The 19,221-nt window shown below is 53.2% G+C and overlaps 8 protein-coding genes across 8 annotated transcripts; 2 read left to right on the top strand and 6 right to left on the bottom strand.

Annotated features, from left to right (window-relative positions):
* Positions 1-68: 68 nt before the first annotated feature.
* On the bottom strand, positions 69-2,175 carry BBA_00344 (Putative Zn(II)2Cys6 transcription factor; the record flags this gene model as incomplete). Its single annotated transcript, XM_008595441.1, has 4 exons — positions 69-581; positions 663-1,546; positions 1,596-2,101; positions 2,150-2,175. The coding sequence occupies 4 exons, from the start codon at positions 2,173-2,175 to the stop codon at positions 69-71; spliced, it is 1,929 nt and encodes a 642-aa protein (XP_008593663.1).
* Positions 2,176-3,294: 1,119 nt separating this feature from the next.
* Positions 3,295-4,627, bottom strand: BBA_00343 (Cys/Met metabolism PLP-dependent enzyme; the record flags this gene model as incomplete). The annotated part of the gene is made up of 2 exons (XM_008595440.1): positions 3,295-4,332; positions 4,391-4,627. The coding sequence occupies 2 exons, from the start codon at positions 4,625-4,627 to the stop codon at positions 3,295-3,297; spliced, it is 1,275 nt and encodes a 424-aa protein (XP_008593662.1).
* A 937-nt stretch (positions 4,628-5,564) lies between these two features.
* On the bottom strand, positions 5,565-6,654 carry BBA_00342 (uncharacterized protein; the record flags this gene model as incomplete). Its single annotated transcript, XM_008595439.1, has 3 exons — positions 5,565-6,122; positions 6,236-6,264; positions 6,465-6,654. 3 exons carry the CDS (start codon positions 6,652-6,654, stop codon positions 5,565-5,567), a joined length of 777 nt encoding a protein of 258 aa, XP_008593661.1.
* A 1,739-nt stretch (positions 6,655-8,393) lies between these two features.
* On the top strand, positions 8,394-9,308 carry BBA_00341 (uncharacterized protein; the record flags this gene model as incomplete). Its single annotated transcript, XM_008595438.1, has 2 exons — positions 8,394-8,441; positions 8,493-9,308. 2 exons carry the CDS (start codon positions 8,394-8,396, stop codon positions 9,306-9,308), a joined length of 864 nt encoding a protein of 287 aa, XP_008593660.1.
* Positions 9,309-10,022: 714 nt separating this feature from the next.
* On the bottom strand, positions 10,023-10,423 carry BBA_00340 (LSM domain-containing protein; the record flags this gene model as incomplete). The annotated part of the gene is made up of 3 exons (XM_008595437.1): positions 10,023-10,048; positions 10,099-10,212; positions 10,318-10,423. 3 exons carry the CDS (start codon positions 10,421-10,423, stop codon positions 10,023-10,025), a joined length of 246 nt encoding a protein of 81 aa, XP_008593659.1.
* A 529-nt stretch (positions 10,424-10,952) lies between these two features.
* BBA_00339 (uncharacterized protein) lies at positions 10,953-12,665 on the top strand (the record flags this gene model as incomplete). Its single annotated transcript, XM_008595436.1, has 2 exons — positions 10,953-11,368; positions 11,426-12,665. 2 exons carry the CDS (start codon positions 10,953-10,955, stop codon positions 12,663-12,665), a joined length of 1,656 nt encoding a protein of 551 aa, XP_008593658.1.
* A 676-nt stretch (positions 12,666-13,341) lies between these two features.
* BBA_00338 (L-arabinitol 4-dehydrogenase) lies at positions 13,342-14,569 on the bottom strand (the record flags this gene model as incomplete). Its single annotated transcript, XM_008595435.1, has 2 exons — positions 13,342-14,275; positions 14,370-14,569. 2 exons carry the CDS (start codon positions 14,567-14,569, stop codon positions 13,342-13,344), a joined length of 1,134 nt encoding a protein of 377 aa, XP_008593657.1.
* A 2,519-nt stretch (positions 14,570-17,088) lies between these two features.
* Positions 17,089-17,339, bottom strand: BBA_00337 (uncharacterized protein; the record flags this gene model as incomplete). The annotated part of the gene is made up of 2 exons (XM_008595434.1): positions 17,089-17,187; positions 17,253-17,339. 2 exons carry the CDS (start codon positions 17,337-17,339, stop codon positions 17,089-17,091), a joined length of 186 nt encoding a protein of 61 aa, XP_008593656.1.
* Between the last annotated feature and the right edge of the window lie 1,882 nt (positions 17,340-19,221).

Here is a 19,221-nt window from a genome sequence, read left to right as displayed (position 1 = left end):
CCTAGTAATTCTTCTTTCTGTGTAATCTTTTATCATTAGTTGGCCAATTTGCCCGTCATTCTCTGGCGTTAAAATGAATCATGGCTCAGCCAGGTATCAATTGCCTTCCCAAAGTCATTTGCTTGCAAAAACAGATGCTCTTCGCCATCCAAGCCACCAATTCCCTCAAAGAAGCGATCTTCCACCGACACCAGCATAGCACTAGCCTCACCACCCATCTCCTCCATGCCGCCACCGCCCACCAGCACGCCCGACGCGGGAGGCGCGTCCTCGTTGGGCGCATACGCCGGCGTCTCCTTGGACACGGCCTTGTGGCCAGAGATGCCCGCGGAGCCGACCAGGTCAAACTCTGCGGCGGCGCGCACGTCGTCCTCGCGAATCTCGGTGCCGACCTTGAGCGTCTTGCCAAAGATGGACTGGTCGGCACCGGCATCGGGCCGGCCGGCCCGCTCGTAGATGAGAATGTCCCAGAGCAGCTGGGCGTCAATGGAAAACGAGTCGCGGTCGTGGGGGAAAGCTCCGTGTGCCCGCGGAGAGTACAGTAAGCCGACGCTGTCCCGTAGCTTTGCCAGGTTGTTTGCCTCGATGCATATGTTTATTAGACATTTGTGCCGGAGAACTTTGGGGGGGGGGGGGGGGGAGGTGCTGCTAGCGGTACGTACCATGGTAGAAATATAGGGCCAAGTGCCGCCCATTCGTCGTAGAAAGCCAATGCATTTCTCAAAGCCTTGTTGCGCCTTGTCACGAAGAGGCCTGTCTTCGACAAAGCTGTGCTGCAAGTGAATAGTCGCCACAACCGCAATGCAGTGCGCCATTGCTGGATCTGCAATCTGGAAAGACTTCTTCTCCAACATGTTTATAAAGTACATGATCCATCCCGCATGACGATTTATGTACTCGAATGAGTGATGTATAAAAGACTGGGGTAATGTCTGCCGGAAGTTCTTCAACCGCATCGACAGCAGGAACGGGTGGTTGACGATGCACGGAATCACAGCGTAAATGATTTGGATGTAGAGCCAAGGACCCCAGTAATCCCGTTTCTGTTCTAGGTCGTGGGTGTCCTGCTCGGCAAACTTATTCGCCGCGAAGCGATACCGTAATGGCACGCGACAATCAAACTCGAGGTGCAGATTCATGACGCTCGAGTAGTCCGAGTGCTGGTTCCACGGCGGCGGCGCGTCCGAGCCCACGCGGCAGGCCGCATACGACCGCGCCATGCGCCACGCCTCGCTGAGCTCCAGCACATACTTCATGATGCCAGAGTCCATTTGGCTGCTGCCCGCATCATGCACCGAGCTCGAGGGTTCGCGGCCGGAGAGGGCGGCGGCGTGGATCTGCGAAATAGGCGGTGGCTGCCCACCGATGAGAGCGCTGCCGGGGCCCGTGGCGGGCGCGATGCACCCTTGGAGGTTCTGAAGCATAATGATGCTTCGTACGCAGTCGTTGAACTCGTCGGCGTCGCCCAACATGCTGTTGGACTGGACACTCTGCGCCAGGTGGCTGGCAATGGCCACGTGTAGACCTGCCTGCGCAATGTTTCCATCTGCAAGATTAGCCCAAGGCCCTGGCTTGTTATTCAAGACTAGCATTACCTGCAAATTCAACCATACTCAGGATACAAAGAGTCTGCAGCGTGGAAAGTTCGACAGCCGAGCTCGCAATGCGGTTCATCACCGCGCTTCTCGACTCGCGCTCCATGGAATCCAGCTTCTCGCGCTTCTGCGGCGTCAGTGTGCTCGGAGGATACCGCAGGCTGAGGGCTTGCAAGGCCAAAGTGAGCTCCAGGTCCCGAAAGGTGAGGGAATCAAGAAACGTCTCCGGCTTGAATAGCGCAATGGGCTGTCCGTGACACCATGCGAGGTAGAGTCGGCCCATGGTGAGCATGTTTTCCTTTGGTATCAACAGGTTGCTAGTGGACAGGTTATTTACAACCGCATCGGACCAAGGGTCTGCGTTAGTATACCTGAGTGAAACGCCGCTGTCGTTGTTCCAGTTCCAGCAAGGGACATCGTCCACGCTGACGGTTCTCCTCCTCCCTGGTCTGCTGCCGAGGTGCTGATATGGTGTCGCAGACGGGCGAGACGGCATATTGACAGGACTGGATATTTCATCAGTACGCACTCTTCCTTCTTGGTGCGACTCTTACCTGACTCTCTCAATGAGGTGATCCATCTTCTCTTCCAAACTATCAATCCGGTATTCCTGTCACGACTCATTCTCAACATGGTGCGACTGGCGCGACGTTGCTGTGTAGTCATACCATCTTTCTATTATGCCTCAAAGACCCTTGGTCTGCAGCAACACCACCGGCATTATAGACGCAGTGCTGTCCCAGCCGCTGGCAATACGAACAGATTGGCCTCTCCCCAGGGCATTTGGACTTCTTACGTCTGGCATCGAATTAGCAAGGACCCTGACATCGCAGGCAGTTGGCACTGGAGATGAACACACCTGCAAGGCTCGCAAGCCTGACGAACTCGCCTGATTATTCGAGTGCTGTCCATGTTTCCAGAACCGAGTCCGCGTATGTGTCTCACTTGGTCGCCGTGCTCGGTAATCTAAAAGTACACAGCCTTGCGTTGGGCCCTGTAGGCTGTGAATGGGGGGCCGAGGTCAGAACGTTGGCGCGAGGCATGCATTATCTTCGCAGTGTTGCAAACCCGAGTAAGGCGGGGTATGAGATGTCTGGTTGCTATTTTCTGGTCGAAACAGGGGTGTGAATGAGTAGTTCGCTTGTTGTTTCGTGGCCGATTGTCGGGTGTGGTGCAGTGGTCTTGTGAGATGGAAACCTAAGGCCGAGTGCGGCGGGGGTCCTGGCACTGGGAGTCTTCTGACCAAGATGTGCCAAGGTGTGGCTGTCCTGATTTACTACCTGAAATCTGATAGCTTTGTGCGATATCTTAGCCTGACATCAGAATGATTAGTTTCGAGACGCCGACTTTCGTCCTCTGATCAGGCACTCTTGCCTATTGCAGTTTGCTTACAGCCACCGATTGTTTTATGTATGGTATCGGACAAAGACGAGACACAGCACGAGGCAGCTCGGTGGTGACCACCAACACAAGTGAAGACTCGAGTAACTTGACTTTTCCCAGAGAAAATTCCCTACACTAGATTCGAGCATACATCGCCAGAGACATGCCACGTTATTATTGATCCAGCGAACACGAGAACTCACTTGCGCATATAGCTGTCTTTACATCTCGTATAATGCATACCGTGTACCAGTCAGTGTATGAGCTTGGGAAATGCGTACCTAGCATTACTATGAGGTGCCTTTTATATAATACCCTAAACTTCCGCAGCGAGCTTTGCAAAAGCCTGCTCAAAATCGGCCTTGAGATCTTCAAGCGCTTCTACGCCGATGCTCACACGCAGCAAGTTCCTCGCCACAGTTTTGTCCGTCATGGCACGCCACTCAATTAGACTCTCCACGCCACCCAAGCTCGTTGCATGGTGAAACAGCCGCAGCTTGCTCGGCAGCCGCTTCGCCACGGCCTCGCTCTTCATCGCCAGGGCAAAGACGGGACCGTAGCCGCCAGGCATCTGCCGCCGCAGCCAGCTGCTCTCATCAGCCGCCTCGGGCTGCAGACTCGCGTGCTTGACATGATCGACAACCTTGGCCACGGGCGATTGCGGGTCCTTGACCTGAGCGGCCAGCCAGCCGACAAGGTCCGTGGCCGTCTTGCTCTGACGCAGCACGCGCAGCTCCATGGTGCGCATCGAGCGCAGACCCAACCAGCCCTCCATACTACCCATGACACAGCCCAGGATGGCGCGGTCGTACACCATGGCTGGGTACCAGTCGTCAAAGGGCAGCCGCGGACTGAGGGCGAGCACACCGCACAGCATGTCCGAGTGCCCGCCAAAGTATTTTGTGCCGCTGTGCATGACAAGGTCGGCACCATGCGCAAACGGATCCTGTAGGGGCGGCGGCGCAAAAGTGGCGTCCACCGTCAGGTACGCGCCTACCGCGTGCGCCTTGTCGGCATAGTACTGCAAATCGCGTGCCTCGCCGGTCGGGTTGAGAGGTGTTTCGACATGGATTATGTCGCCGGGCTGTAGCTCGGACGGGTCGCAATCGAGGGGCAGCTTCTGGAGGCCCGTCAGGCGAGATTGGATTCCAATGATGCCGTGGCAGCCGTGGTAGCCGTCACCGATGGCGATGCGTTTTGGATTAATGCGCACGAGCATCATATGAAAGGCTGACAGGCCTGAGGCGTATGTGAGTGCTTTGCCGCCAAGCACGGACGTCAGGATCGCTTCGAGACGGGTGGTGTTCGGGCTGGTATAGCGGGAGTACACGTGTGAGTCCAACGGCGCATCGGGCTGATCGAGCATGGTCAGAGCTGTTGACGGTTCAGGACATCTCGGAGGTTATTCTCACGTTGACATAGACTTCGGGTTCGAGCATCTCTGGGTTGTCATTGTAGCGGAATGTCGTGCTGACGTGCATGGCCGGCGCCACGGCCCGATGCGTAGAGATGCCATCGTCTCCATGAACGAGGCGCGAGGCCAGCGAGAGACCACGATCCTCTTGAACTTGTTCGCTCATTCTAGTGTCTTTAGAGGAAGGGCGCAAGGCCAGCGAGGGGCCGCTATCCTCTTGAGCTTGTTCGCTCATTCTAGTGTGTTTGGAGGAAAAACGTTATCGTTTGCTTGAGATAGCCGAGGGCGTTCTCTCTGATGCGCTAATGACGGGGCGATTGCTGGTGGTCGTACTGAGTTGTAGTAATGACAGTAACAGTAACCATTCATGTCACGGCTAGATAATAAGACAACGCTCGGATGATGGCTTGTCTTATAGTATGCTCCGACGAGGTTCTCCTCATGCTGCTGTTAAAGGGCGCGTTGTACAACATGTCAATGGCTTCTTGGCGGGGCGGTTCGAGCTCGCCATCTCAAGGTACAGTGTCGCGCCCACTCAACTCCACGAAATAAACCCACCCCGAAATAGGGAGCTGGGGATGTAGCGGGGACGTAGCCCGATAGTTACCAACCTAAAGTTGGCGACCCAAGCACCAACTAACCAGTCGTTGGGTACAGATTAGTCCCATGGCATGTTTCAGTGGGGACGGAACTGGTACCGTACAATCCGCTATCGGTGTCATCACAGAGCGCAGGCGGCCATGAAGAATACAAATTGGCAGAAACAACACCCAGGAGCATCACGGGCCGTTGGTAAGGGTTGTGCATGCTGCTAAGACTGGAATTATACTGATAGCTAAAAAATCTGGGTTCGTAAAGCCGCAAGGTCATGTCTCAAAGCAGACAGGTCCGAACTCGTCGAGATTCAATAAAGCATTATACAATTCTCGTGTAAAAACGAGTGCCTATAACATACATGCTTCTAATGTATATGTATTTCGATTCATGTCCTTCATTCATTCATTGCTGCCCCTTGATGATTATGCATTCGAGTAATGATGCGTCCTCCCCTAAAAATGGCATGTAGCCAGCGAGTGAAGCCCCCGAAACGCCGATAAATACCGGGCAATTTTTGCCGAGAAAATAAGTATTAACAGACGAAATGACACCCTTGTGTTCTTTCTTTGCGCACGTCAGCGTTCCTCACTGGTGGCTGGTTTTCTGACATGGTCAACAATGCCCAGCTCGGCACCCTGGCCGCTGTGCCCACGCTTACGACCGCCCATGAGGAATCGTGGTATGCTGGAGGGAGATGAGTCCTTGTCCTGGCCGTCAGTCAATTTGGCAAAGAATCCGCGCTTGCGAGGCTGCTGTTTGCCGTCATCCAGCCCAACGTCCTCGAAGTTCTCTTCGAGCGTAGCAGGCTGTCGCTCAATCTTGCGATGAACGGAGCGCTGCTGGCGTGGAAAGCGGGCAGAGTCTAGGCTCTGACGCACTGGTGCCTCGTTGTGCCTGATGGGAGACCGCGCTGTAATGTCCTGTGATAAAATTAGCTCCAGCACCTTGGGGGCGCCGACTGCAGCCACACCAGTGAGGGCATTGCATACGAAAGAGCGTCTATATGAATCAAAAGATTCTCTGGAAATGGAGAAAGGCTCGATATCACCAGAGCTACTGCGAGTATCTGTTGAGGCGCGTGAAGACAGATGCCTTCTTGGCCAGTGCTGACCTTTTTCTTCGGTCGGGGACGGCTGCAGCATGATTAGCTTCATGCATAGCCATATGCGGAGCAATGCGCCAGGAACGGGAGCGAGTATATGGGGAGGGAATTGCGAGATTTTTTGTGGCAAAGGAGAATACGTACAGGCAGGTAAATACCACTGTCATTCACAACTACGCGACTCAGACTGTCAGTATGAGAAAAATATTTGATTGTTTTGACGAGTATCCGGTCAAGGTCAGGGTGAGGATTCGCAGGCAGAGTGGTACTGGCGGCTGCTCGCGAGGCATGCAGCAAATCATATTGAGCGCAACTGTATTTGAGACAAGATGCGACTGATGCACCGACTGGTTTTGTATAGAACTGCACCTACCACTCATCTTGTATTCGCCAACGTCATGGCTCTTGCTGCTGCGAATGCTCATGGCCGACGAGGCTTTGGAGCCCACCGTGTCCACTCGCTCGAACCCAGGATGGTTGTTCTCCTGCCCGGTGCGCTCAATTTCGTCGGTGAAAGGGATGACAACCTCGGGGCGACGGGCGAATGGGTTTCGGATTGGCATGATGGCGGGCAAATGGTTGGTATGACGTCGATGCGGGTATTTAACAAATTTGTTGAACAGGTTACGAATTCGGCTCAATTGCGTTGAATATGTTTGTGCGTTTCAAGAATCAGAAGAATACCAGACAAAGAAAATTCAAAATTAAGATACGACGAGAATTGATCGTGGGCGAGACTTGTAGTCCGAGAATGCGAAACAGAGTATCATGGCACGAAAGAAGTGCAGCAAGCCCAGTGTTGTTAAAAGATGGGGTCAGACCAGAAAGGCGGGGCCTTGGCAGCTAGCGCAGGCTGATTGTCGACCGTGACTGCTGACTCGTGCTGAGGCCCTCGGCTAGTTTGGTGCGGCGGTGCCTGGCAGTTGGCAAGGTCGTCAAGTCTCCGAGGCCTGACCGAGGTCTACTCTCACACCACGGTCCACATCAAGCAGCTCACTCGAAACATTGCTTTCTGCAAACCTTCATACCCACCTATCAATAATTTGATTTGTAGGATGGTTGTATCAGTAGTGAGTTCTTTCGTTTGCGCCGATCCATGCAATTTTATCGCTGTCGCTATTCCCGGCCTCTCCGATGCAAACTCCCGACGTCCACCTTGTTTGTCCACTTATCCTCCACCATGGTGGCACGTTGTCTCTTCTTTGGCAGTTTGCTACCTAAACCAATTTTGCAAGTCTCCATTCGGAAATCTCTCGGGTAGGCCCCAATGATAAATCTGCCAGCTCTCCATGAGGCCATCGCTGCCATGAACCGACCGACAAGGAACCAGTGCTACTTCGATGCGGAGGCGGGTCTGGCTATGCTGGCATCTGCAGGTGGTTACCTCACCGTGTACAAAAACGCATTTACTACTGTGCCCTCAGCCCCGAATCACATATCATTAGCCGTGCAATCCAACGATGCACACTGTGCAGGCACTTGCTATCGGCGTTTTTCCCAGCACGTCTGCCCCATCGTAATAAGTGGTGTCCTCTGTAATCGTAATCGTACCGGGCCGCTGCATGAACAGAATGCCTGGTGCCACCAAAGAAAATTCCCGAGCAGCATTGGATGGCGATTTGCTCTCTTTATTCCCTTAAACCCACTGTACCTACAAAGAAAACTGGCACAGTTTCACCCTCAAATTCCGGCCGTCATCACGCTCTGGACAATGGTTCGTCAAGCCCTACCTACCTACTTACGTACAGTTGGGTAGCTACCGGAATAACACGAGACAAACAAAGTCATGGGTGCCGACAAAAATCCCCTTGTCGTATCAGAAGCCGTTCAAATATCGCCCAATAGGCAGTATAATGGAGGGCAACAGAAACTCGCTGCCCACGTCGCATGCCACGTTAACATGACCTTTTGCCACGCAAGAATAGTCACCGTATATTCGTGCAACGCCCGCTGCACCCGTCTTTTTATATCATCTCCGTTTGGTGTAACTCCTAGCTTAAAATAAATCACTTCTCGTATTTACTTGTCGTGATTGGGTAGCAGAGATTCCCTTCCGTCTTCCAAACGACGCCCAGCATAAACTGTCTGATCAGTGCGCGGCTCAATACATAGGTAGGCACTCGAGGTGACACAAGCTGTTGAATGCAACTTGTGTCGCGCGCTCTTTCCTCCAGTAATCAAGGAGCCTCATTCAAATTCTTCTGCGCAATATTCCCCGATTTCGTAGTCGGCAATATAGCCAACCCGTCTACCTTGATTTATCCCAGAAGATAGAAGCCGAATTCTTGGACCCCGCGCCGCGATGACGACCTTTTTTGTCGGGTGGGAGCTTTGGCAGCAAATGACCTTTGTTGGTAGTCGATTATGCGTTTTTCTTGCCAACAACTGACCCCTTTTGAAGGTCCTCGCCTGCTTAATCGCGATTGTCTTCATGATCGGCTTCCTCAAACTATGGCGAACAAACCACATCTTACGCCGCTACGAGCTACTCGACCAAGAAAAACGCTCACGACTGGCCGAAATGCAGCAGTACGGCATAGACATACCAGCTATAAACGACATACCTTTCGGTTCCCGAGCGATACAGAGTGGGATAGAAATCGATGAAATATGGATATCTCGACCAAACACCCCGGTCCCAAGTCAGCGCCCGTCATGCGCCACAATAGTTGACGATAGTTCGATAGACGGCAAGCTGGCTCGCAATGAATCCTCATCCGTGCTAAGTGCCCCGGATGCCAGCTGCAGGAAAGGCAAGGCCTTCGCACAGCCTAGCCCAGGAACAAGAATCCTGAAGAGGTCTGCTTTGTCAGAGCAGCACTTCAGCGAGTCGACGACTCTTGATGGGCAAGGCACAGATAATCTGCTTCCTGCGTCGAGATCTGGTGATCCCAGCCGCCCCGAAAGCACGACACAGAGTGAGCCTCTGCGTCGCGCAAGCGGTGCACGACCTGCGAGTGATGTTGGCCCTGTAGTCGCCAAGCGACTGGCCCCAAACCGCAAATCTGAGCCCCTGCCTCATGGCACGGCTGAGGTATTTGCCAACACCCGCACCAGGCGCACTGTTTCGGGCTTCGAAATACTACCGGCTGGATCTCTTGGGGAGCGAGTCGAACTTCACGCCTCGGCCCGTCTCAGTGAAGAGCATCTGAGTCCGAATGAGGAAGCGCGCGCACCGAATAAGCTGCAGAAGCCCAGGCCAAGGCGGCAAAGTTAGACATATGGACAATGTATTCCCTTCTAACGGCTCAAGCTTTGTAGACATAATATCGCGGCCGTCAGTGACTAGATGTAAAGGCTCGTAAGTTTGTGAGTATTGCACCGAATAAATAGCTACAACGGCAACTTGCCTCTCACCATGGACATCTGAGACATTGGGAGTCGGGAGTCGACATAAAAAATAGCGACGAGATCTCCCAACCACTGCCCTCACATTTGTAAAAATATACAACCATTTGCCGAGGATACCCGAGCGCATATCGCTCACAGCAGACCTTGCCAGTTGCCTCTCCACCACTATATCTCATACCATGTCTAATTTTATCAGACACCGAGACTGGATCCAATAAGTTCGACGTGTACGCTATATACCGGCCGCTGATAGCCCAAGATTGTCGATTGAAGTCTTCGCTGGCAGACAAAGCATTCCTGAATCGCACATATCGCACATATCGCGACAAGGACTGGCAAACTTGCTCTGGTTCGGAATATTGCAGTTGTATGTGCAGCTTGCAGGGTGGCAGAAATTCACTAAAATCGCAAAATGAGCAACGAGCATCGTAGACAACATTAGCCGAATAGAACAACCAAGGAGAATTGGCTTTCCATGAGCATCTTTACGCGTAGACATGGGGCCCGTAGTTTCATCGCAGCAGCAATTCTTGCAAGATGCCAATCCTTGGCAAAACACTTTGTGATATCCATTCATCCATCAGGAGTCTGCAGAAATATACATCACTTTTACCTCGTTAGAAGTCGTTTGCACACGTTTTTAGAGTCAAACTTACCGTTGTTGCCGCGCACAAAAGCATCGCCATACTCTCTTCTCTTAACACCGTTCACAAACTCTTGTGTCTTTTCCAGCGCAATATTCATATAGCCATCCACCGACTGGAGTTCACCTGCAAGGGAGTCAGCGCGTGCTTGTAATGTCAACGCTCCGCTACCATCCTAATTTGCCCGATTATGCGAGTCAAATTGCGAGAGGGAAAAAAAAAATCCCATACCCTTGTATACCACGCCCGAATTGAGCTTAACGATGACGGGGTTGCCGATGATATCGCCGAGGAAACTGGAGGGGTCTTTCCCTTCGCCCTGCGCGCCGTTTTCCATAGCTTGATCCTGACGGGGGAAGGCTCTGCAGATGTTGTCGCAATCTTGATGATGTTTGCCGTGAGTTTTGAGCCCTGAGATGTCACAAAGAGCTGTGGCTGAGACGCGGTACGATATCGTAGGTAAGAACTGGAAGACACGGGTTTTTGATTCTGGCCCTCTGTCGCAGAGAAGATGTGGGTTCTAAATATTTAGGTACCGCCAATACGTATTCGCACCAGCCACCCACACAGTTATTGGCACCAGGTACATGGGTACAAGGACCCCGCGTGCTTTCTGTCCCCCCCTTGCGAATTGTTGACGTGAGGATCTAAATCTCTACAAGTCAGCTGTTGATCAAGTCGCAACTCACTTATCATTGAGCTTTCCATTCACAAAGGGGGAAGAAGGAACATTCTCTGACCCATTCTATTACATTGCTAGCTGGCTATGGCTTTCTTCTAGGTTATTTTTCTTCTCATTCTTTTTTCATTTACGACCAGCTTTGTTCATTGCTTTTACCTGCACCAACATCGCGACGACCTGCACCATGGCCGACCTGACCGCGATCCAGAAGAAACTGCCCTTCAAGCCGACAGCGCTACGCAAGGCACGACCGGCGCTCACGCCGAGCACCAGCACCGAGCTTGATGGTCTACAAAACACGACGGGCGCAGGCGATGACAGCGGTGGCGCTCGAGGCGACGAGCAAGATTCGCTTGCGCTTTTCCGCCGCGCCAAGGAGATGGCCCCTATTGTCGAGGCAGACCGCGAGCGCCGTTTGCGCAGACTGCAGCAGAAGCAGAGGGCGCAAGAAGAAGAGCGCAGGAGAGCGTTGGCGGCCAGCAAGCACACGTTGGTCGACGGTGACGATGAAGACGCTGCCCGAACAACGCCACCAATCACAACACGGGAAATGTCAATAACGGACGACGATGTTATAGCCACAGGGGAAGAATTCAGCAGGTAAGCAGATTGCGGTTGGGCACGGACGATGATAATGGCATGGAAACTAATTGCAAGGCTCAGAGAGCTCGTCACACCGCCGCCTTCGAAACGCTCCCGGCGCGATTCCTCGGACGCTGCCAGCAGGCGTAAGGATGTCGACCGCAAGAGCAGCACAGAATCAGCACCCGGCTCACCGACGACGCGTGGAGTGCGCTCTCTGGCCCCCGATCGCTCCATGACGCCTGCTCACTCGAGTCGATCCCTATACAGCAGCGGCGCATCGATGCCGGCGCATGGCGCAGGTTCGCAGACACGCCAAGGCGGCGTGGTGCCTGCAGGATCACAAGTCATTCTGCTCGACTCAGATTCCGAAGCAGACATTGCTGAAGCAGATACTGCTACTTCTTCAGCCGCCAGGCCGTTGAAAATTCTCGATCAATCTCTGACGGAGGATCATGACATGGACATGGACATGTCCGAGGACGACGACGAATTCGCCGAATATGTTCGCAAGGCTCAAGAGCAGCGCGACAAGGATCTTCTTCGAGTTGAGCAAGAGGCTGCCGATGCCTCTCTCTTCGCGCCCACATCACCCACACCGCCGGCCCAGCCCGAAACGGCCTCACCGTTCATCAACATTGTCGTCACGTCCGAAATACCGGACACGCGGCCTTGCCTGGTCAAATTCCGCTTCGACCGCCCGATGCGCCTGGTGCGGGACAACTGGACGGCGCTGCAGCACCGACACAAGGTGCCTCTGCGCGACCTGGTCGACCGCGACGACGACGTGATTCTTACCTGGCGGCGCAAAAAGGTCTACATGACCTCGACGCTCCTGAGCTTGCGTATTCTTCCCAGTGCCACCACGCCAGGGGCTGCTGTGGTGGAGAGAAGCATGAGAGACGGGTTCAACGACACCGGCACGCGCGTGCACATGCAGGCGTGGACGCCCGCGCTTTTTGCGCAGATGGAGCGCGAGGATGAGGCGGCCCGACGACAACGGGAGATGCCGAGCGAGACGGCAGGTGAGGGAGGCGAAGGAAACGATGCAGAAGACGACGAAGAAGAAGAGAAGAGTGCGGCGGCAGCGATGGTGCGGGTTGTGCTTAAATCGAGAGACCGTGAGCCGGTAAAGCTCAAGGTACTGCCCGAGACGACGACAGACTTGCTGGTGGCGGCTTTTCGCGCGCAGAGGGATGTGCCACCAGGGGCAGACGTCGCGCTGTGGTTTGACGGCATGAGGTTGCAAGAGGGCGCGACCATGGAGGATGCGGATATCGACGACATGGATACGATAGAGGTTCATGTGAAATGACACGCTTCTTTTTGCTTTGCACCTATTTGGTCATGTAGCTTTTATTGCTTTTTTTTTCCACTTTTTTTTGTCTTGATCTTTTCTTCTTGGCAAGGGAAGTTGGCAGCAAGCATGCTTTGGTTACTCTACATCGGGATCAGGATAATCGATGCCCACAACAGCATATGACGCGTCAGGCAGTTATTTTTCTTTCAGATATCCATTTTCAATGGCCGGAATGACCATTCGGTTTATGCACATTGTAAAAAGGAGCCAATGTAGAATAGTGAGCCCAAGAAGAGCATCGTCATGTGTTTAAACAACGAAGACAAAAATATGATGACAAGCCCTCGGGCTCAACACATGCTACTATAGCGAGGAAAGGGAATGCAATGTCTTCTCCCGCCCAAGAAGTATGTTATTAGGATTCTGGTCCTCTATATTGCCAGATCTGGCCGGTGTCATCACAACATAAGATGTTTTCCAACGAAAGCCCGGCCAAGTACACATATGACGCCTTGATTGAGGATGGACGATTATGGTATTTGATAGTAATATTATTTAACCATATGACCGAAACAAAACCCTGCCAACAAAAAACGCTTCCATTTCAATTTCTTCTACATTCTCTTGATGCATCTTTAACCAAGCACGACTCGCATAGTCTGCCGAAACGCCCCGCCTCGCCGACGGTGCCCTAGTCGAGGCTCTGAATCTGGACCTTGATGGCGCCGCTCTTGGGGTCGGCCGACGTCTCAAACGCCTTGACGGCATCCTCCAGCGGGAACCTGTGCGTGACGAGCTTGGAGAGATCAATGACACCGCTTCGGAGAAGGCGGATGGCGCGGGGCCAGGTGTTGCTGTAGCGGTACTGCAGCTGGACGTCGACCTCGCGGACCGAGGCGCGCATAAACGGGATGCTAATCTCGTCCTTGCCGACGCCAATGATGAAGACCTTGCCGCCAAACTTGGTCGCCCAGATGGCGGCCGCGATGCTGCTCTCGACGCCCGTGCACTCCATTGTCAGCGCGGGCTCGACGCCGCCAAACGCGTCCACGATGCGCCGGCTCGCCTCCTGCGGCGACAGCCCCGCTTCCACCTTGTGCGTGGTGACGCGCGGGCAAATCTCCCTCGCAAACGCCAGACGGCTCTCGGAAATGTCGGTGACGACGAGGGGGCACGCGCCGGCGGCCGCGACGCACAGTAAGGTGATGAGGCCGATGGGGCCCGCGCCGCAGACGAGCACCGGGTCGCCGAGGCGCGGCGCGGCGCGCTGCACGGCGGCGAGCGACACGCTGAGGGGCTCGAGCATGGCGCCGTCCTCGTAGGACATGTCGCCGATGGGGTGGCACCAGGCCGCCGGGTGGGTGACGTAGCGGCGGAGCAGGCCGTCGACGGGCGGCGTGGAGAGGAAGGCGACGCGCTCGCAGCCGTTGTAGCGGCCCGTCAGGCAGGGCTCGCAGGCGTGGCAGACAATGTTGGGCTCAATGGCGACGCGGTCGCCGACGGAGAGGGTCGTCACGGAAGGGTGCGCGGCAATGACCTCGCCGGCGGACTCGTGTCCGAGGATGTGGTCGCCGGTGACGACCATGGGGCCAATGCAGCCGGCGTGCCAAAAATGCACATCGGAGCTGCAAGGGTTGAGAGAGAGAGAGAGAGAGACTTTGTCAGGATGGTTTTGGGGAGAGATGGAGAGAGTGAGAGAGGGAGATTTTCAAAACGTACCCGCAGATGCCGGTACTGCGAATGGCAATGGTGACCTCGCCTTCCTTGAGGTCGGCGCCGGCCTGGATGCTCTCGACGCTGGGCCCGGCCTTGGCGAGCCAGAGGTGGTGCTCGGGGTTCGTGTAGACGCCAATGTTGGGCTTGAGGCTGGTAGTTCCATTGGTGATGCCATTGGCGGTGCCATTGGCAGAGGGACTCATCTTGCGCAGATGAGTTTTGGGGGTAAGTGGGCGGGAAATGTGGTTGACGTCGACGCCGTGTAAGACGAGGTGAATCGGGGAGTTGAGACGGGCCACTAGACGAGACGAGTGTGTTTATATATGTAGCAACTGTCGTCGAGTCACGATAACAGCCATTTCTTTATCCGTACGAATGGCAAAAGAGAAAAGGAAGAAAAAAAAGAGGGCAGCGCGACAAGTCAACTGAACAAGCTTCAATTCTTGTTCTATTCTACATGTTGTGGGGACGCCAGCCCAGCAGCGGGGGGGAGACGACGCTGCTGCTCTAATAAACTCGGGGAAGTTGGCGCGAGCTGGCCGTGTGGAAAGGGACGAGTGTGGGGGGTACAGACTGCCGCACCAATCACGGAGCGACGGCTCTCGAAATCGCGGGCAAAGAGCCCCGGGCTAGTGACGGTGGTGGACAGAAATCAACTTGGCTTGAGCGGGAACAAAAAAAAAAATGGACGGGATCGGGAGCGGTCATGGAGAAGAGGCAGCATCATCATCATCATCATCTGCTGGCGGGCAGCTGTCCGCGTCCCAAAATGAGCTTAGCTTTGCAGGGCTTGCGGTCAATGAGTGCTGCGATTCTGGCACGTTGCAGGATAAGCGTATGAGAAGGGGAGAGCTTTCTGTGAAATGAGACAATGTCTACAGAGTATAGTCACGGTCGGAATAGCGACCTACGTATAGTCATGACAAGTTAAATAGAGCAGGAGAAGGATGATGAGAGAAAACCCAAGATCTGTATGCATCACCAAGCCCAAGAGACGGCCTTGGCGAGGCGGTGGACCCCCTTGCCATATTTCGGGGACGCTGGCCTCGTCTCCCCGAGCCACTCCATTACAACTACTACCAAACAGTTCAGAGAAGAACAGAAAAAAATCCTCGATTGTGTTTCCCGCAGAGATGAGATGAAAAGTTCAAAACCGGCAAGCCATCTTCTGTTTCAACTTATTCCTTCTTTCATCCTGCTCGAGTCCACGTTTGGAGAGAGTTAGCGCGGGCTGCGAGGATATATACATGCTGGCATGTACAGTGACCCAAACAAAAAGGACCAAGCCGGGACGGACCGGGCGCGCCCGACAAGACGTGAAGATGTCATGTTTGGGGGCGAAGAGTCACTGCATGCACTGCATGAATAATGAAAGAAACATGCATGGGATGTACAGCCATTGTACAAGAAAGAAAAAAAATCACATTTTCATGGGCGACAAATCGCTACAGATGACAACGATGAGAGCGCCACAGTCTTGGCCAATCCAGAAATAGACGCCAAGTGCACGCGGGGAAAGAAAAAATAAATTAAGGATGCCCATAAATCTAACGCTATATTTGGGGTGGACATGTGCAAATGGAAGGACTTGAGCAAAACTGGTCGCCACTACCTTTCTTTGGTTCTTCTGCTGGCTGCGGAGGGGAGAGAGCACAGACGCTCCTGCTTGGTTGTCCCCCATCATTCCGTCTGTGCTGTTTCACTTACTCAAAACGCGACCCCGCGCGTGCCCGCGCTCGTTTTGGGCCCAGCCGTGCTTAGGTATTCTGTTTCGGCGCAGCCTTTTTTCCGGACAGAAAGAAGAAGATGGAAAAGTTGAAAAGAAGCAAAGAGAAAAAAAAAAGCAAAGAAAAGAAGAAGAGAAAAAAGAAAAAAAAATCGCGCGTATGCCTGCCCGTTCCTACTCTCGACTACAGGAACCAATAAAAGGGCTTGATCTTGAATGCAATGGGCCAATGGGAAGCGACAAGTCGTACAGACACTCTTGCAAACATTGTCGAGAAACTTCATTTCGCCATGGCACCACTCAGACCACAAACCACTGTGATACGAGTACATACAGTGTACAACTAGAGTTTCAGAGGGCAAACGGTTCGTTGGTGGATCTACAAAAGCGGAGTCGAGCAACTTGGCGAGATGCAGAGGTTACATTGGACACTAGAAAACACGGGAAAATGGTCAAGTTGGTTCAGCATGTTGTATTGCTATTGGTGGCTACAGTCAAGTCGATTGCTGCCGTGTTGAACCATGTTCCGGTGGTTTGCTCTGCCCTCCAGTTAGATGCTAATTGTACATGGTTCGCCATAAAAAATTTTGCAGCATGGTGTGGTCCAACAACAAAAGACATATTGTGGAAAGGACAGAAGGCTATTCTTGCTCGCAAAAATGAAACGCCGTGTTAATGATGCTTTCAGATCAATCCGGTGGTCGAGTGATTCGAGTACAGTTGGTTGTACGAGTAAGAAAAAAATGTTCCGTTGTTGGCAAGACGAGGAGGTGCCCGTCGCACGCATCCTTTCCTCTCTAGTTCGATAGTGAATCAACATTTGCGAAATGCTGAAAGGATATCCAAGAGAGAGGCCAAGTACCGGACCACAAATCCGCGTCTTGAAAACGTCTTGCTCACGCGGGAACGAGGCCGTAAAGTTTAAATGTTGCGTATATCCCTCTGCGGATCCTAGCTCCCGAGGGAGAGTTGGGCCGCTAGATGTTGGAGCACGCTTCACTCGCCGACCGAGATGACGACGTCGCCTTTGCAGATGCCGTAGGAGCAGCAAGCCGAGGGGTCGAGTTTGCCGTTCAGAATGGCATCGACTTTTTCCTACAGCACGAGTACGTGTTAGAAACCATGGGGCCTAAATGAGCAGGCTCGCAGACAAGACTCACGTCAGGGCAAGGGCCGCCAGGGCCGATGGGGGCGGAGAGGATGGGAGAGGCCAGAACGGCGGCGATGAGAAAAGAAATCGACTTCATTGTGGAAGTGGTGTGTGTATATGGGTATATGCGTCCAAGTTGGACTATCGGTGGTCCTGTTGCCGATGATTGCCAGAGAAATTTCGCGAGGGTTCGTGTATATCAAGGGCGAAACTTGTAGATGAGGTCGGGGGCACAACAAGCAGGTATATCAAGAGCCGAAAGCAATGTCGAGGGAGGTGCCGAGACAATTGTCTTTTTGTATAGTCATAAAAAGCACAGTTGGGCGCGGATGCACAATGCGAAACGTAAGAAGAGCGTCGAGCGTCGGGGTAAAGAGCTGAAGAGGGTGGTGGTGCGCACTGATGGGTTGTATTGGGTGGGCGGGATGACGGTAGGTGCTAGCCGATCGTGCATTCCCAGAGTGAAGGAGGGGGGCCGGTCACGAAGAGGGCGAGCAGAGGAGTTCTTAGTTAATATAGTTAGACAAATAGCTTGCAGGATCTGACATGCGTCAAAAACGCTCTTTTATTTTTATTTTATTTTTTTCGTGTTATATCATATTATTATTCCCTTATATCCAATGTATCGCGCTGGCCCCATCGAAATAGGATTCCGGCGCCGTACTAGGTGTTACGAGGGGCGCTGGAGCGGGCTCGTGTTATGGGCCACCAAGTCATTGGCTATTGGCCAGATGGGCGAAAAGAACACCAAGGTGTGCTAACGGGTGCTGACGGGGCTGCCAGCCGGCCAGGCTATCGGTCCCCTGGCAATCCTGCGCAGGGTGAAAAGGACACTAGCGGTTGAGCAGAAGACATTCTTTACGAGCGCCAGTAGTTAGCCCAATGAAGCCACTGGAAACAGCGCTAAAGCAGCCAGGGAAGGAGAAGAGGTTCATTTAGTGTCTGTAGGGCTCGTTCAGCCCATAAATTGAATTAAAAAGGAACGCTAGTTGGCTTGTTTGGCTGGCAAAAAAGTCTGTGGTGGCTTGAACCACCCCCCGGCCGCCTTGTTCTCTCCACAATGACGCACGGCGTGGGATGATAATGCAAGTACGCCATTCCAGCAGAAGTCACATTTATGATTTGGGCGGGTTTTTTTTCTTGCCCCGGAAACAACCGAGACATGAAAAGGCAAGTCTTGATCCGTACGGATACAACAAGAAGAGAGCAGAGAAAATGGAGAGTTTGTTAGGATCATCCGACTTCTTCTTCTCAACGGGCAGGCCTCCGTTGTAACCGTCGGTAGCCCACTGTGTTCGTAAAGCACCCGCCAGAGCCACCCAGAACCACGCGCGACAGGGGCTCACGGGCGGAAGCCTCCCAGATCGCTGGCCCTACAGCCTAACTAGGTACAGGCTACGGCTGCCTAAATGGGTGCCTAAATGGGTACCTAGGTAGGTACCTTAGTTATAACAATTCTCGGGGTTGGCGCTGCATTTCGCAATTCGCAATTCGGTCGTTTGCGTCCTGCCCACATTGCCAAGCCACCCAGTGGAATTCAATGTCCATCTGGCCATTCTCGATGTCGAAAGAGAAGAAGGGGAAAATTGGTGCACTTGCGATAATTAGGCTTAATAGAGGCAAGAGGCAAAGGAAAAAGGCAGAAAGGGCTTTCAACGGCGTTTGCTCATTATCGCAGCTGCGGGGTTCGTCCTGCAATCTTGTGAAAAATTTTAATATTGACTGCATGCTGTTCCTCTTGTCCAGATAACAAGACGGCACGAGTGAATACAATTTTATCAATTGAGAACTGCTTTTACTGATCCCATTACCAATCGTACCTTTGACGAATTATGGCAACGATAACTCCGTACCGGCGCTCCCACTGGAATGCTCACCTTTTCCCACAAAAACTTTTCTTGTTGGAACCGAGTCGTCTTCCAATATCCACCCTCACGCTCCCGTATCCGGCGTCAAGGGCTACCAGAAGCTCTTTGCCG

Source organism: Beauveria bassiana (assembly GCF_000280675.1).
Source record: "Beauveria bassiana ARSEF 2860 unplaced genomic scaffold BBA_S00001, whole genome shotgun sequence".
NCBI lineage: Eukaryota > Fungi > Ascomycota > Sordariomycetes > Hypocreales > Cordycipitaceae > Beauveria > Beauveria bassiana.
The sequence above is the reverse complement of the archived record's forward strand: the minus strand, read 5'-3'. Positions and strand labels throughout refer to the sequence as shown.